Source organism: Centropristis striata, chromosome 17 (genome assembly GCF_030273125.1).
Source record: "Centropristis striata isolate RG_2023a ecotype Rhode Island chromosome 17, C.striata_1.0, whole genome shotgun sequence".
Classification (NCBI taxonomy): domain Eukaryota; kingdom Metazoa; phylum Chordata; class Actinopteri; order Perciformes; family Serranidae; genus Centropristis; species Centropristis striata.
The window spans coordinates 9524718-9541669 of NC_081533.1; the positions used below are offsets into that span (position 1 = coordinate 9524718).

At 36.0% G+C, this 16952-nt stretch overlaps 1 protein-coding gene and 1 long non-coding RNA gene across 6 annotated transcripts in view; one reads left to right on the top strand and one right to left on the bottom strand.

Annotated features, from left to right (window-relative positions):
- The window catches only part of aadat (aminoadipate aminotransferase), a 20704-nt gene continuing 3752 nt past the window's right edge, over window positions 1-16952 (top strand). The window contains exons 1-11 of one of the 4 annotated variants that reach the window (XM_059354696.1): window positions 1-37; window positions 494-565; window positions 2422-2590; window positions 4607-4739; window positions 6248-6322; window positions 8322-8531; window positions 8729-8794; window positions 9669-9751; window positions 12749-12845; window positions 15735-15796; window positions 15920-15984. In XM_059354696.1, the coding sequence (XP_059210679.1) occupies window positions 499-565; window positions 2422-2590; window positions 4607-4739; window positions 6248-6322; window positions 8322-8531; window positions 8729-8794; window positions 9669-9751; window positions 12749-12845; window positions 15735-15796; window positions 15920-15984 (1027 nt within the window). In that variant the 5' untranslated portion in view covers window positions 1-37; window positions 494-498. The other 3 variants (XM_059354698.1, XM_059354695.1, XM_059354697.1) reach the window with 3 other exon arrangements.
- Window positions 13683-16952, bottom strand: part of LOC131989469 (uncharacterized) — a 12264-nt gene continuing 8994 nt past the window's right edge. For both annotated transcript variants that reach the window (XR_009395956.1, XR_009395955.1), the window contains exon 3: window positions 13683-14456. This is a non-coding gene — a long non-coding RNA (uncharacterized LOC131989469). The remainder of the gene's footprint in view (window positions 14457-16952) is intronic.

The following is a 16952-nucleotide window of genomic DNA, read 5'->3' on the forward strand; positions in this document are numbered from 1 at the left end:
CAGAAGGCCCCGGGGCGGTGAAGCCGGGATACACAAGGTCGGTTACACAGCTGAATGTGGTCGAGTTAAACCTTTAATACTGTAAAATGTTTTTATTTATTTATATGTTAAAGCGGAACATTGTTCAAAGGAGTGCACGTCCCTGTTTGCATCTGTGTTTTCTAACTTTAACATAGTTTAAAGCTGTTTTTTTATGAATCTAACGTTGCAGGGCTGCCGGTCTGAGTAACTTATACAGACATTATTGCTGTTGTGTAACATAAAACAGTAACTTAATGTCTGTACGCATGTTAACAGTGGGATTTATTATATGTTAAGTTGCCTTTGGTCACATTTACTTCATATAACATGTTACATTGTTTTACAGTAAACAAAGTAAGAAATTGCATGTCTTGATCACTGTTTTGAAGCATTGAGCAACACGTGGAAGATAAATAAATAAATCCAATGTATTTATCAGTATGTAAGTATGTTTGTTTCTATATATTCGCAGGAATCATGAATTACGCTCGGTTTCTAACAGCTGTCAGCGCAGCCAGGAAGCCCTCTGCCATCAGGATGCTGAGTAAGTTGTTTTTATTATTATTTGTATATTTATCAACTACAAGGTCTTTATATTTCATATGCACATAAGTAAAGAAAAGATCATCTAGTAAAAGTAAGTAAAAAATAAGTTCAAATAGTTAATACAATATCAAATAAAATAATTTTAATCGAACAGTAGTTGCAGCTGAGAAACTAATTTACACATGAATTAACTAAATGTACATGTGTAATATTATCACCTGTTTTTATAGAGTTATTCAGAAAAGTTTAGGTCTCTAGTGGACTGTGTTGTTTTTTTTTTTTTTGCATGGCTGGGTGAACCCTGGTGAATTTAGCAGCTGTGCTCTACTTCTCCTGTCTCAATGCAGCCTGTCATCGCCCTGGCTCCATGTTTACTGAATATTTCAAGAGATTCTTAAGGCAAAAATGTCAAATATTTACCTGTTTACCTCACTGTGTAATAGTCAACTAAATATCCTGTTGTTGACTGAATAAAATGTGCTATTTGTTACAAGTCAGTCATGTTAAAACATGTGTGAGTTACATGTTGTAGTAGTGCAGTAAAAAATAATATTTCAAATTTTATTGTAAACATAATAACCTCACCCTTCAGGTCAAAATAAAAGTAAAGAAGTAAATAAAGATAATAAAAAGAAAATATAATATGTGATTTTATGTAGGGTTAAGTGGGAGTTTAGAAAGAAAAACATCTTTTTCAATTTTGATGATTCTTTCATGCATATTGGATTTATTTCAAGCTGTAAATTATTGTAAATTTGTGTGAGAAGACAGTTTTGGTGTTTTCCGTCTCATTAGTATTAGATGTCTTAGTGACGTTGAGCCAATAATTGTAACAAAGCTGTCAGATCTCCTATGAGCCCAAGCAAAGGCTAAAATGTGCAATTTGATGACATCACCCTGGGCTTTAGGACATAGTGATGACATTTTATAAACAAAACAATCAAGTAATTCTGGGGGGAAAAAATGGCACAACTGTTGATTGCAACCCATTAATAAACACACACATTTATAAATCTGCTTGTTACTACAATATGAACTAAAATAATTTGTCTTAAAACCAAATTTTGGCAGATCTTGGAAGACTTGGTACCTTCAGAATTTGAAGATAGAGCACCATGTCAGTGTCAGTGGATGTGAGGCTTTAGTGATGCATATTTTTCTAACAGATGTCAAATATTTAGCACAAACTAGTCGACTCTCAGCAGCAAAAACTGGGCCAAAGTAGGGCTGGGCAATATATCGATATAAAAGATATATTGATATATTTTTTAATTTAGAATTAGACCATATCGTACATATCGATATTATTTAAAAAAAAAAAAAAAAAAGTATTTCTTCATATATTAATGCTGCCCTACTAGGGTTCGTCATATTTAGTTCTCTTTTAATGTTCATAATTTTTTTCTCATATAAATATATTTATTTCAGAAAAAGATTGATTTAAAAAAAGGTTCTCCAGTTGTTATACAGTATTTATGTTCACTTAAATAAACGGTTTGAATAAAACTACTTGTGACATGTCGTATTTGGCTTTGGCTTTGACTGAACATTTGCTTTGACTTTGTGATAAAAATATTGGGATATATATCGTATATATATCAATATTCAGCCTAAATATATTGAGATATGACTTTTGTTCCATATCGCCCAGCCCCAGGCCAAAGTGTTAAAAAGTGCATTTAAGTCACAATTTTTCTGTGTCCCTTCTATTAACCTGTCCTTACACAGATATATAGACAGATAAATGCTGCTAAAATACAATTCATATTCATATAAAGTGGGAAAAACTAAAACGGCAAGCCTTTTTTGAGCCTAAAAATGCATCCGTCTCATCTGTTTCTCCCCCGTATGAAGCTGAGCTGCAGCAGCGCTCACCTCCCTCCCTGATCTCTTTGGCCGGAGGAGCGCCCAACCCCAACACCTTCCCCTTCCAGTCGGCGAGCATCACGGTGAAGAACGGACAGACGGTCACCTTCGATGAGACGGCCATGAAGAGGGCTCTGCAGTACTCTGCCTCCAGCGGGTGAGAGAACAAGAGACTTAAATAACACCGGGGAAGTGTGCAGCAGCACATGGAGGTTATCTTTACATCAGCACCTCTGAGAAGTCGCTCCTCCTGCAGATTACTGTGGTTTTGTGGCTGAATGGTTGAGTAAACAGGGTTTACAGATTATTTATTTGGGCCTGCCAATTTCTATCCTTTTTTTCCTGTTACCTTTAGTATTAGTTTTTAGTTAAGTCTTTAGTTTACCTATCTGATAAACAGAGGTGTCAAAAGTACTCACATTCATTCCTCAAGTAGAAGTATAGATACTAGGGTTTAAAAAGACTTTTGTAGAAGTTGAAGTATCAACTCAAGCTTTTTACTCAACTAAAAGTATAAAAGTACTGGTTTCAAAACTACTTAAAGTATAAAAGTAATGTAAGGGGAAAAAATGCCATTAAGGACAAAAGCTTAGGTCACGGGGCCTATTAGTGCACTACCCCACCTCCCCAAAAAAAACATAATAACTATTATGTTATATTAAAATGTTAATATTGAAACATTTGGGATGCACCTGTTTTAGCTCCATTTATGCCTGTTGAAAATGAACATATTTTAGTACAGTGCAAAAACATTAAAGAACCATATATGGGTACTACTTTAGCATTAACATGTGTTTCATGGAGTGGAAGATATAATGACAAGTTGCCTTTCAGTATTGTAATGGTGCAAAAAGTCAAACTTCAGAGCCATGTTATCATGTTATCAAGCTGAGCTGCAGGAATCTGTGAGGGCAACAGAGTATGTCCTGGTGAGATTGTGTTGGATATTTACCTGGATACAACAATGCTATTTTATAATTGGATCATGTGTCGGTCTGTTATTTTTTAGATTGGCTGGTGGCTGGTTGATCTTATTGACCGGTCATGTCAAGCTCCTGTTGAGTTACGATGCTCAGAGCATCTTGCTACATGTTCCACTGCATAAATACCAGTTTAACTTGGTGTACGTTACACAATACATTTTAATGCGTGAGAAATACAATGTGTGGCGGGAGTGTTTGACAAAAGACCAAAATGAGTGACTGTCACACCTAATGGCACTTGAGAGCCTTGTCTCTACCACGGACGTCTTGTTGCTAGGCTACATACGCCTGCTTTCCCTGCTGGAGTGTGATGTGTGTCATGTGCAGGTACAATAGATGGCGTACAAACCAATAAGGTGTCAGAATGGTATATGTTTATTCTTCTCATCCAACCACAACTACAGTCACTCTATCTGGATGGAGCGATTTATCTGGACAGGGGTTTTTGTGTGTTTTATGAACGATGAAAATCCATAATGAAAACAAGCCGAAATGAAATAGGAGTAACGATCTTTAAAATGTTAGAAATAGAAAGTACAGATAATTGCTTGAAAATGTAAGGAGTAGAAGTAAAAAGTAAGCCGAAAAATAATTACTCCAGTAAAGTATAGATACCCAAAATGTCTACTTAAGTAAGGACACTTCTGCTGATAAATGCATAAAATTCTCAAAAATAATAACACAACAAGGACAAGTCATACACCTACATGCTAATGTTTTCATCTCAACAAATCACCAGTCAGTCAATCAAACAGTGTGGGCAGTGATGTCTTGTTTCTGGAATTTGGTGTTGCTGAAATTTACATTTTTGTAGATTCAATCCTGTTATTCTAAAATGTATTGTAGTATTTTTTCGGCATCATAAAGCAGCACTGTTTTAGCTTTTAGGTGAAGTTTTTTTAAATTGAGCATGTTTAGCAGTCAAGAAAGGAGGAGAAAGATGAGATGAACTCCACAAAGCTACACATTTTTAGACTAATCAGAAGACATGTCTTATTTTTATACATTCCTTTAATGACAGTTGTTAGATTTTTCTGCATTTACTGCAGTCAGAGGCATTCAATTTTCTTCATTTTTCTGTCTAAATTACTCTTTCTATTTATTCCAAACATTTTTTTCCAGAAAACCTACCCAGCAACAGTGCCTTAAAAAAGCATTGTGCAGTAAGTCTAATTTCAGTCTCTGTGCAGAATACCAGAGCTGCTGACGTGGATGAAGAACCTGCAGAAAAACCTCCACAATCCTCCGACCGCCAGCTACACTCCTGAGAAGGGCCAGATGGACATGTGCGTGACCACGGGGAGCCAGGAGGGGCTCTGTAAGGTACTGACACCAGCAGCTGCAGCCACGCTTTCTACCCTCACTCAAGCTGTTTGTCAGGCTCCCTAAGGGTCTTTAAATATCCGATCATCTGGATTTAAGGCCTTAAAATGTCTTAACTATTAGAGGTGTGAATCAGCAGAGGCCCCACGATATGATTTTATCCCAATACTTGAGTCATGATAAGATATTATTGCAATTTTTTTTTATGATTCAACTTTTATTTTTTACAAGACCAAACAAAAAAAACTGTAAAAAAAAAAAGAAAAAAAAAAAGCCAAAATTAAGATACACAATCTTATGACAATAAAACATAAAAGTAAAAACAATAAAATAAAAATAAGTACATAAGAAGTTAGGTAAATTTAATCCATGCTCAATATGTTAAACTGTCTTAACAGGAGACAACCAACACACTATGGCATGTCTATTCATTGTCCCATGTGAAATTCACTGTCTACAGGTAGTCGATATTATTGCCATTTTAAGCATTTTGCGATATGGTGAGTATTGCGATACAATATATTGCGTTTTAACTGTTTAACTGCATTTTGTTTCCACAAAATTAAATTCAATCAAGAATTGTTTTATCAAATAAGATAAAATTTTCGGTCTATTCATCTCACTTCAGTCTTTTTATTTCTCCTCAATGAGAGTCTTATTTTTTCAACAACTTCCCGACACGATATCCTGTCTATAGATTCCTTAGATCTTCTAGTTTCATATGATGCAGGATCTCCAGTATATTCCTAAAAGTGAGCCCGCTATGGCCTCTGAAAAAAACAAAAACGGTGAAAATACTGACAGTTGCATTTTAAAAATAGCACACACATACGTGCACGGTTTTAAATAAGGCTGCAGTTTCTGTGGATTTATGTTGTAAAACCACTGACATAGGTTCAGGGCAAAAAACTGCCTGGTAAGGTGTTTAAACAGTAAACAGTTTAAACAGTAAATAAATGTACGTAAATGCCAGAAGTGAAGTAGTTACAAGTGCTCACGTGACTACCGCAAGTTACGTAAAAAACGTAAGTTAGGTTCAAAAACGTGTTTCACGTAACTTATGTAAACAACGTAACTTAAGTAAAAAATTGTTTACTTTTGTTTTCACATGCGACTTGAACCCCGCTCTCCTTAGTGAAAGTCCACCATTTGATCGACCCATTAACTAACCAAGCCTCTAACCAAACACAGAAATCTGCCTATTTAACTTTGCTTCGCCATCAATCTCTACTACGTCAGCAAAATGGTAAAATATGTCAATATCACTCGTTTTCGCTGCATGTACACACAACCTATAAAGACGTTTTTGACGGGAGAACAGTCTGGTTCTAGAGTAACTAGATTTATTAGGTGGTCCTTTTTTAGGTGTTCCTACTCCTGCCTGCTTCTTCTGTCGGTAATAGACTATAGATAAATAATCCATATCATAATAATTTGTTTAGCTCACCCTGTAGAATAAGGTGGATAAACATGGTTTTGAAGTGACAACAGATATTTTTGTGTTTTAGGTGTTTGAGATGCTGGTAAACCCTGGAGACAACGTTCTGCTGGATGCACCAACGTATTCAGGCACACTGGCAGCGGTGAGAACACTTTCTCTATAATAGATCACATATCGCTGCCCGACGCAGACCTTGTATCTATTTTTTACCATTAATGAACAAATCAAAACAAAACTTAATATTTTGACAAAATTTTAGATTGTGTATTGATCAGTGTCACTATTAAATCGCTACTTTGTTAATAAACCCTTAAAATGGAGTTACGTGTGTCCTGAGCTAGCGTTGGACATACGAGTATTGTTATTAAGGATTCTAATGAGCCGCGCTGCACGTCTATCCTAGCGTGATTATTTTCTTTAATACTCCACTTGTTGATCAGTTTAAAAATATACTTTTATAATGTATAGTAACCTTTTGAAGTAACCTTTTTACTCGTATTCTTCTACATTTCCCCTACTCACCTTCATTCACACCAGAGGAATGCACAGCGCATTGCTGTGGGACTTTTAATATTCCGTGAGATCACCATGACGCCATGAACATCATCCATGAATGTGCGTTGCTAGTGTTGCGTTAACGAGTTAACGTAATGCTAGCTAGCTACTCAAGGAGACTGTGGCACCACTCGCCAATTCCTCCCGTACAGTTATTATTATATATATCACAATATAACTACCTTTGTTAAAACTAACATTACTCAAGTTAGCTTACCTCAAATTCAGTAACCAAATCAGCGACAAGAGTGACACGGCAATAGGGGTGTTCCCATTACAGTCCAATACCCGGAATGAGGCGGGTCTCACTCGCCTAAACACCCTTAATTTGAATATGAGCAGTCCTGATCGGTCATTTGACCAGACTTTTTTAAGCCCTGTCAAAGAGCAGGGCCGTTTTTCTCCCCTGGTTGCTGATTGGACAGAACGCTAAGCAGGATGTGACGTATTACTCGACGCCACAACAACACACCATTTCTAAAAGCCGGCGAAGTAGCGAGTTGTCTCAAGCGACATAAGCCTCTTTCATAGTGTGGTCCTGCAAATCCCCGCTATATTATTGGAAAGATCTGTGCCAGCTCTTCGTCTTAGGTTCATAGTGATCCCGCAAAGGCAAAGAGATTTTCTGCCCTTTCATAGTGCAGTCCGGCGTCTCGGAACGAGGTGCGCAGTAGCACAGTGCTAACAGGCTAACAGTTAGCTCTGTAGCAGTACAGTGTGTATGTGCTGCTGCTGCAGGAGGTGTTCACTTAGAGATCTCTGTTTGTTGACAAAAAGCAGCGGACACTCTGTGCACAGTTTGCGATGCCGGTTAATTCACAATCAGTGGTGGACACTTTGTGTACAGTTAGAGATGCTGGTTTGTTTATGATCAGCGGAGATGCTGTGCATAATTAGCCATGTTGGTTTGTTTATGATCAGCAGCTGATGTTGTGCACAGTTAGCGACGGCGGCCACAGTTGCATCTCCTGACTTTGTTTTGGACAAATACTATAATGATTAATGGAATATACATCATGTTTTTTTGTTTTTGTTTCGGTCTCTCTTCTTACCCTGTGTTTATTCTGGATTTCTGTTTTGGTATTGATGTTTGTCTGCTTTTGTGTGTGTGTATTTTTCTGTAACCCCCTGGCATGAATAATGTGTATATTGAAATTTGTTATGAAAAAAAAAAGGGTAGAAACGGTCGAAACTGTCGCTAAGCGATTACGCGACGATCGAAAGCCATATGTCTCGTAAATCCCTCTGGGGCCTTTTTTGTAATGGCGACACGCTGTGTGAGCGTCCATTAGAGAGGGCGTGGCCTGAGACTTTCCCAGCGGCCACTCTTTCCCCTAATGGAACCACGGCTAACAACAGTGAGTTTTTCTACCATTCCAAGGCGGTGAAAATGGAGATACGAGGATTTGGCGGACAGGTATTGACCTCAGTGGAGATAAGGGTTTTGGTTTCATCCAGTTTAAACACATTTCACTTGACCAAAGTACCTGAAACTTTACCTGGTTATTTTTGGGTACCCACTAAGTCAATTTATGATTGAAATTAATGATTTGTGAAGCCCTCTGACATTCTTTGTTCCCCTCTAGCTCCAGCCGCTCGGTTGCAATTTAATCAACGTTCCCAGCGATCAGCACGGTATGATCCCTGCGGCCCTGAAGGAGGTTCTATCTCGGTGGGACCCCTCAGAAGTTCACGAGCCCGGAAGCACCGCTCCGAAGATCCTCTACACCATCCCCAACGGAGGGAACCCCACCGGGGCCTCCATGACGGCTCAGAGGAAGCAGGAGGTGTACGAGGTTTGTCTCTCCTGCTTTCACAAAAAAGGACTCTTTCAGTCTTAAATATCTGCACACAGTGCAGACGGTTTATGAGTCACTCTACGATTTATGCAGAGCAGTCAGTGAAGTGCTGACTCTGCCACTTAGAGCTTGATGTGAAAATTATTTCCCTGCAGATTCACTCTGTCCTTTCCTATTAACGGTGTGTTTGACAGCTGGCCAGGCAGTACGACATGCTGATCATCGAGGACGACCCGTACTACTTCCTGCAGTTTGACAAGGTAAAATGAGTTCATCCACCTCATCTTTTTTGTAAAAGAACCTTATTTTCTATCGTTTATAAAGGTGAAGTCTGGAGGGACGGTGCGTGTTCCCTTGTTAGCAAAATGGCCGACATGCGTGCCCCTCGTTAACCTGCCGACCATCTCCTGAGAGAGCAGGGAGGAGCTTCAGTCTAGTCTAGTCTGCCTGCTCATTTAGCTGACTGAGGTTTGTTTGAATCTATGGCCTATGTATCTATGTATAGATAACAGTGTTTCCCCTATGTTTACAGCTTTGGGGTGGGAGGTGGGGGGCACATATTTTCCAACGTGTATGCCCCCTCATTTAAAAAGTCTCCAAAAATAAAGCGTTGGTAATAACTAGATCCTGTTAAAAACATTAAATTCTGCTCCTCAGCGACACTGTGAAGCCATGATTGATTCTCCTGAGGTGAACGGTCACGTGACAAATATTCACTGAAAATCTGTTTACACAGAGCTGAGAGGAGAGCTCAATATGTACAACATGTGGAGACTCAAAATTTTCTCCCAACATTCAAGACACTTGTGGGCACTTGGAAAAGTGTTGTATATATAAATTACATTTTATTCTAATCAAAAAATAATTAGTATTTTATGGATGTAAGCGCTTGTAGAAGACATATTTGTTATTGCAACATATTTGATCTGTAATATTCCCTGAACCATAAAACTTTAACTATAAAACTTTATAGTTCAGATGGGAACAAAACAAACCAGGTCCATCCCCCCTGTTTAATAAACAAATCACCTACTGGGTAAAATAGTTAATTTTCTTGTTATTTTGTGATCTTAGCACTTTAACTTTGTAAAACCATGAATCAGTTCTCACAGTAATGTCTGATTTATTTGACAGCCGTGGGCTCCCACGTTTCTCTCCATGGATGTTGACGGGAGGATCATCAGGACAGACTCCTTCTCTAAGATCCTGTCTTCAGGGTGAGTGTGTGAATCTGTTTGTGTGTTTAAAACTAGTGCATGTGAAGCTCAGCTGGAACCATTTAAGATTTTTTATTTACTCTGCTGCAGCACAGTTTGTGCTTTTCTCTTAACGAGTCAGGACGTGATGTGTAAACAGGGCGTGTTTCTCTCTGAGTCCACAGTATCGTGCAGTTTAATTTGCTTGTGTAATTGCCCCGTGGCCACATCTGATTGTTTGCAGGAAAGAAAACATCCAAAAGTATGTTAGTTCCAGTTCCAGTTAAGGTAAATTGTAATACTGCAGCACACAATGATCTGTAGGTACAATCGTGTGCTTTAAACGGTGTGTGCTGTAATGTAGTTTTACACCTAATGCTCCCTATACATCAGAAGACTTTGAAAAGATTTGGAAAAGATTCCTGGAAAACTGTCAGCTCACACCTGCTCACATCTAAAGACAAGTGTTTAGAGTTTTTAGTCTCATACTGAGATTTTAGACAGACTGTGATTCTTGCAGGTTAACTATTTACAAGACTACAACTACATTCTTTTAGCATTTTTTCCAGTCATGCATTTTTTTCCTCATCATGCTCTTAGTAGAAACTTACAAAATGGAGGAGAAGCAGCTGCTCTAGTGTGTGCAGTTGTTTGTGTTGAAAAAAACAACAACAACAAAAAGAAGAGGAGAAGATGCCACTAAATGCCCTCTCACAAAGCTGAAAAGGGGTTTCTGTTTTTATCACATGAAAAGTTGACTATTTTACAAAAAAAAATAGATCTAAGGAAGAATAAAGGAAAGGAACATTTAGACATGAATTCATGATATACATTCCTGTCCTATTTAATTATAACGTGTTCAATTTAATAAGTATATTCATCAGTTCTAAAAACTTTCATTTAGTTAATCATACATTAATCATCGATTATTTATTACTTATTTATGTATACATTTATTTATAAATTTTAACTGGGTCTCCTTACTGTTCTCTTCACTAAGAAGCAGTGTCCCCAAAAATCCGGCTTGTGGCTGTAAATATGACTATATGGAACCCGCTCATCTATTGGTTGGTGATTGTGTTACGTCACTGCCACTTACAATAATATCAAACATGTTTGTCAGGAGTTTCTGGTCTACCGATGCCTCAATCGATTAGTTTATTTGTGTTATTGTGTGACTTTAGTGTTTCAAAGGATACGTTTTGATTCCCCGAAGTCACATAATAACACAAATAAACTAACTGATAGAGGCAGCTGCAGACCAGCAACTCTTAATTAAATTACTGTTTTTGTCAAAGGAGTCTGGTGGCTTCGTAGAGAGCAGAGATGGATATAACTGGTTCAGTTCCCGGTTGTAAAGGGCTGTCTGATGGCGAGGTAGAGCCCGGAAAATATTCTATTTAGCTTACACTTCAACTGATATTGTTAAGTGTCTAAAATACGTGTAGTTGCTGCAGGACACTGCTGAGCTTCCTGTCTGCTACTCCAGGAGGTAATACACTGACTATGGATAAATACCTCATATGGCCTCAATCAATCAATCCAAACTATCTCCATAACCTGCCACGATCATAGTTATTTCATCTCTTACATACTCTGTTAGTTCTACTGTCAAGTAAGTAATTCTGCATTGAAGAGAGACTGTTGGCTTTTTAAAACTCACAATTTAAAAAATGAATAAATCGTATAATCAAAACAAAGACAAAGATCCATATTTTTTGTTTTAAACACATTGTACAAACTTTCAAAATACTGTAAAATCATCTTAAACTATAATATCACACTCTTAATTTCCCAGTTCCTTCTTAAAAAATCTTAAAATATCTGATGCTTGACATTATCATAATACCTCTGACTAGTCTGAGGCTTAGTCATGAGGCAGCAGATTTAAACCCACACAGATTAGGACAATGTGTGCTGACTGTTTGTCATTATAAAATTAAGGATGCTTTACTTTGAAAGACCAGGCAAGATCAATACAAACAGAAGTTACAGAGCAGGAACATGCAGCAGATAATAGCAGGCAATACAAGGAGGTTTTATGTTCATGTGGACCAGGAGGACCAGTTTTTAGATTAAGGGATTCATATTTGAAGCAATATGAGTTAAATATTAAACATTTCTCTGTGTGGTGGATGTTTTAAGCATGTTTCTGTCTCTGACTGCCTGAAGACAGAACCAATGCAAATAAAATGTTTAATAAAAGTAAAGTAATATAAATAAATAGATATTAGTAAAATAAGCTACTCTATGAAAACTAGGTAAATAATAAGACAGAACAGAAAACAAAGACAATCCATGATAATAATAAATATTAATAGATAAATATTATTAAAATACAAATTATATACATTAAAAAATAAAAGCTAGACTATAAAATAATGGATAAAAAGACAGAACCAAAGGCAAATAAAATATATATTAATAATAAAATAATAATTCATACATGTAAATAAAATACAAATTATATAAAGTAAAAAATAAAAGCTAGAGTATAAAAAATAGATTAAAAAAGACAGAACCAAAGGCAAATAAAATCAGTAATAATAATAAACAATATATATCAATAAAATTTAAATAATCTTAAATAAAAAATAGACTTTACAAGGTTGATAAAATAAATAATAATGCAAATAAAATGTATAATAATAGTAAAATAATATTAATAAATAAAATAATATTAGTAAAATACTAATTATATACAATACAAAATAAAAGCTAGACTTTAAAAACTTGATAAAAAGACAGAACCAAAGGCAAATAAAATGTATATTAATAATAAAATTATAATAATTCATACATGTCAATAAAATACTAATTAAATTAACTAAATTAATTAAATTAAATTAAAAACAAATATGGTAGATAAAATGTGAGGTCAGGAGTTGGAAATATCAACTCCTGACCTCACACAAAGAGGATGAATGGATGTTTCACTCTGTCTCTCTCACCTGACCTTGGATTCATGTAAAGGTGTGTGTCTGTGTGTGTGTGTGTGTGTGTGTGTGTGTGTTTCAGGCTGAGAATCGGTTTTGTAACGGGTCCCAAGCCTCTGGTGGACCGGGTGGTGCTGCACATCCAGGCCTCCACCATGCACACCAGCACCTTCACACAGGTGAGTGGAAGCTTAATTTAACACAGAGACATCATCAACATTGTTGCACGGCTGGTTTGACTGTAAACAGATTCCTGCTTTCAGCCGTGTGGAGAAACTAAATCATTTAATAATTTATATTTATTCTACAGGGACGGGTTTAAACAAAGCACAGATAAAAATCCATTCAAAAAAACTGTACAGGAAATATATTTTTTGGAGTTATATGGATGAGAAATGGTGGTGTTAAAGTTGTTTTTGTTTCTATTTTTATTTTTTTTAGAACGATAAGTTTTTACCTGCACTGTAATTATATATGTACTGTATATATGTATGTATGTATTATATATATTTTTTGGAATACTTAAATTATTTTTATTCTCAGAAGTATCTGAACAGGGTGATGTTTGCTTTTTTTCCCTTAATAATCACAAAATATCAAAACATACATCAAGGTAAATAAGGTATCAGAAAAACAAATAGAAATACGGAATGGACAAAACAAAATTTAAATTAAACAAATAATCACATTACCAAACAACAGAATTAAGAAAAATTAAAATAAGTAAATTATTTAAAATAAATAAATGATAAACTGTATAAATATCATACCATAACCAATAGTAATTCCATCTATTTGACAAAAAACAACAATAAAAAAAACACTCAACCAACCAAATCCCACCTCCCATTCGCCCCTTAACTACCCCATCTATTACTACTCATCATATTTATTTGGGTTGTAAATAAATTGATAGTTTCGGAAGAGGATAAGGGCCAGGTAGGAGACAACAAGAAATCATTATTAAGTTCAAGAAAAAAGTTGAAATGGCGAAAATAAAGTTGAAATACAATGTCGAGAGAGTATGTATATAATATATAATATAATACAGTATGTCAAAAAAAATCACATAAATTACACAAAAGCAGATTTCCCCAAAACAATAGTTATGATAGCCTAGTACCAAGAATAGCAATATTTATTTTTATGGGGATTTTAGTATCACTACACTCTAAGATATTGAGGTTATTCAACTTAATTCTCCACATTCCAATTTTATTCTCGTCATTTCGACTTTTTTCTAAAACTGCATAATGAAAAAAAAAAATCCTCCCCTCATTATTTTTTCCTCCTACCTGGGCCCAGTCCTCTTCCGTAGATAGTTGTTTGCATATCGTTGGTAATTACATTTGGGAATTTCTTGAAATAATGTAAATACATTTGTGAATTTATGAGTTAATAGAGGAGATAAGAAGAGGGTAGGAAAAGAGAACTTTTACTTCTACCTATTCTTTGTTCGGACACTGTTACATTTATTAACTTGGTTGGCTTGAGTCTTTGATGCTTCCTGTGTGGGAACCTGTGTGTATTTATTTGGCATTAAAAGACACAATATAAAACAGGAGGATGCTGTTTGAAGCTGACAGTCACAACGCTTTCCCCTGCAGCAGTAAGCACACATCAGGATTGTTCTGAGTCAAACCACAGACTCGTCCTCACTGCCAGCTCTCGTCCCCGCCCTTCAGGCACGCCAAATTTGCACAACCTCCCAGCGAGATGGGGCGTGTTGACACGCCACAGCTGAAGCCGAACGAGACGCTGTGGTGGATCAGCAGCAGCTGCAGAAGAGGCTTTAATAAGAAAGAAGAGGGAGATTAATTAGGATCTGCTGTCAGCCTCCTCTGATTCAGTCCTGCCTCCGCTTTTCCATCTAATCTGAACTAGAAATGTTGGCCGTGTAAAACTGGAGACATGAACAGCACAAAACAAACGTTCAAAGGCTCTATTGTGATAGAAAAAGAAGGTGTGTCAGGCTTCAAATGCAGATCTGCAGGTTCCATACAGGCCTGTTGTTAATCATGACGTAATATAAACTGTTTCTTTCAGCTCATGGTGTCTCAGTGGTTGCACAGCTGGGGCCGGGATGGTTTCCCCCTTTATTCATGACATATAAATTCCATTTTATTCCATTTTTTTTTTAAAATCACCAAAACAAAAGGAAGTTTAAAATTGTGATATTTCTGTCAAAATCTCATTGATGTCTACATCTCTACATGTCTCATTTAAAAAAAAAAAAAATGTTGTAATAACTAGTTCCTGTTAAAAACATTAAATTCTGCTCCTCGGAGACACTGTGAAGCCATGATTGATTCTGCTGAGACGAACGGTCATGTGACGAATATTCACTGAAAACCTGTTTACACAGACCTGAGGGGAGAGGACAGGAGAGTCTGGAAAAATGTGAATAGTTCAATATGTATAGCATGTGGAGACACAATATTCATGAAATTTGGAAAAGTGTTATATATATAAAATTCGTTTTAATCCAATTTTTAAAAAATAGAGAAATTCAACGTATTTTAGTTTTTTTTATGATTTATGTCATTATAACTGTGTTTTTCTGCACAAAAGACATTTTTGAATTGTTCTCACTTCTAGCCATGATTGTGCTGATTCCATAGAGCTGCATGACTTACATATATTTTATATGTATTTCATATATTGCATTGAAATATAAGGCCACAGTGAGTAAATGTAAAAAGAGCAAAAATATGCCCTGAAATGACTTTGGGTTCAGCTTTAACAGACAAAAGCAAGACCAAATTAGGGTAAAATGAATACAAAAAAGAAGACAAAATATTCATCAAAAAGAACCAAAACACACAAACACAAATACGCAAATAAATACCGATAGGTAGGAGCAATATAGACAATAAAAAGATAAGTGACAAAAAAAGACCATAAAACACAAACCCAGGCTTTTCTTTTTTCTTCTTATATATATCTTCTGTGTGTGTATGTGTGTGTGTGTGTGTGTGTGTGTGTGTGTGTCAGGCTTCAAGTGCAGATCTGCAGGCTCCACAAAGGCCTGTTGTTAATCATGACATAATATAAACTGTTTTTTTCAGCTCATGGTGTCTCAGTTGTTGCACAGCTGGGGCCAGGACGGTTTCCTCCAGCACATAGACAGGTACGTATGCTCCTTGTGGCTGGTTTGACTGGTTAAGAAAATGATTTATTGCTATATAATGACACCTGCAGTGGCATTGAAATAAGTCAGTGAAGTATGACACAGTTTTCTTTCCTCTTGCAGGGTGATTGAGTTTTACAGGAAACAGCGTGATGCAATGATCAGCTCTGCAGACAAGTGGCTCAAAGGTTTGTGAGAAAAAAATACAGAATTATTTGCACAGTTTGAAAGGTCCTTTAGTTTGGCAAGCAACATGCAATCTACTTACATTCTACACTGATATCTCTGACACTCTGCAACTCACACCACAACAATCTAGATTGCTGAAATAGTGCTACAGTTAAGAGAGAAAATCAACTTTTTTATTTGGGTTGAATTCTTCAATGGAAGTAATTAAGATTTCCCTTTATTATTCCCACAACGAGGAATTTTCAAGTATTACAGCAGCAAAGTGGAGAGCAAGATAGAGAGGAGCTTCAATAAGAATAAGAATTAATAGTAAAGAAGCAGTATAAACTAGAAATATAAGAGAGGTATTAACAATTAAACAAGTAAAAAATATAAAAAAGGTATTAACAATTTACAATTTTAACAAGTAGAAATATAAAAAGTATTAACAATTTAGACATGTAAAAATATTAAAAATATATTAATTATTAGACATGTAGAAATATATAAAATTATTAACAATTTAGACATGAAGAAATATAAAAAATTAACAATTTAGAAATGAAGAAATATAAAAAGTATTAACAATACAGACATGTAGAAATATTTAAACAAAAGGAACAGAGTCAACAGTTGAAGATGCAACCATTGCACGGAGAATATTGTACATATGAATTAAATTAAAAGTAACCTGAGTGAAATATTGTACAATGTTTATAGTGCAGTGATTGTTAATGTTCGGTGCATGTGGTCTACTGGGGAGCAAACGTGCCGGAAAACCAAGTAACCAAAATTTCGGAATTGTTATTGTTATATTAGTTTACTTGTAATAACTACATAGTCTGACTTCACAGTGCTTAATTTTTGTATTTTTTTGTTTGTTTGACCTGTGAGTTAAGGTGCGTGTGTTGTAAAACTAAAGAACAAAGATGAACAATGCAACTGAGACACGCATCAGAGGAAGTGAAATCAGCTGCTCACACCTTTT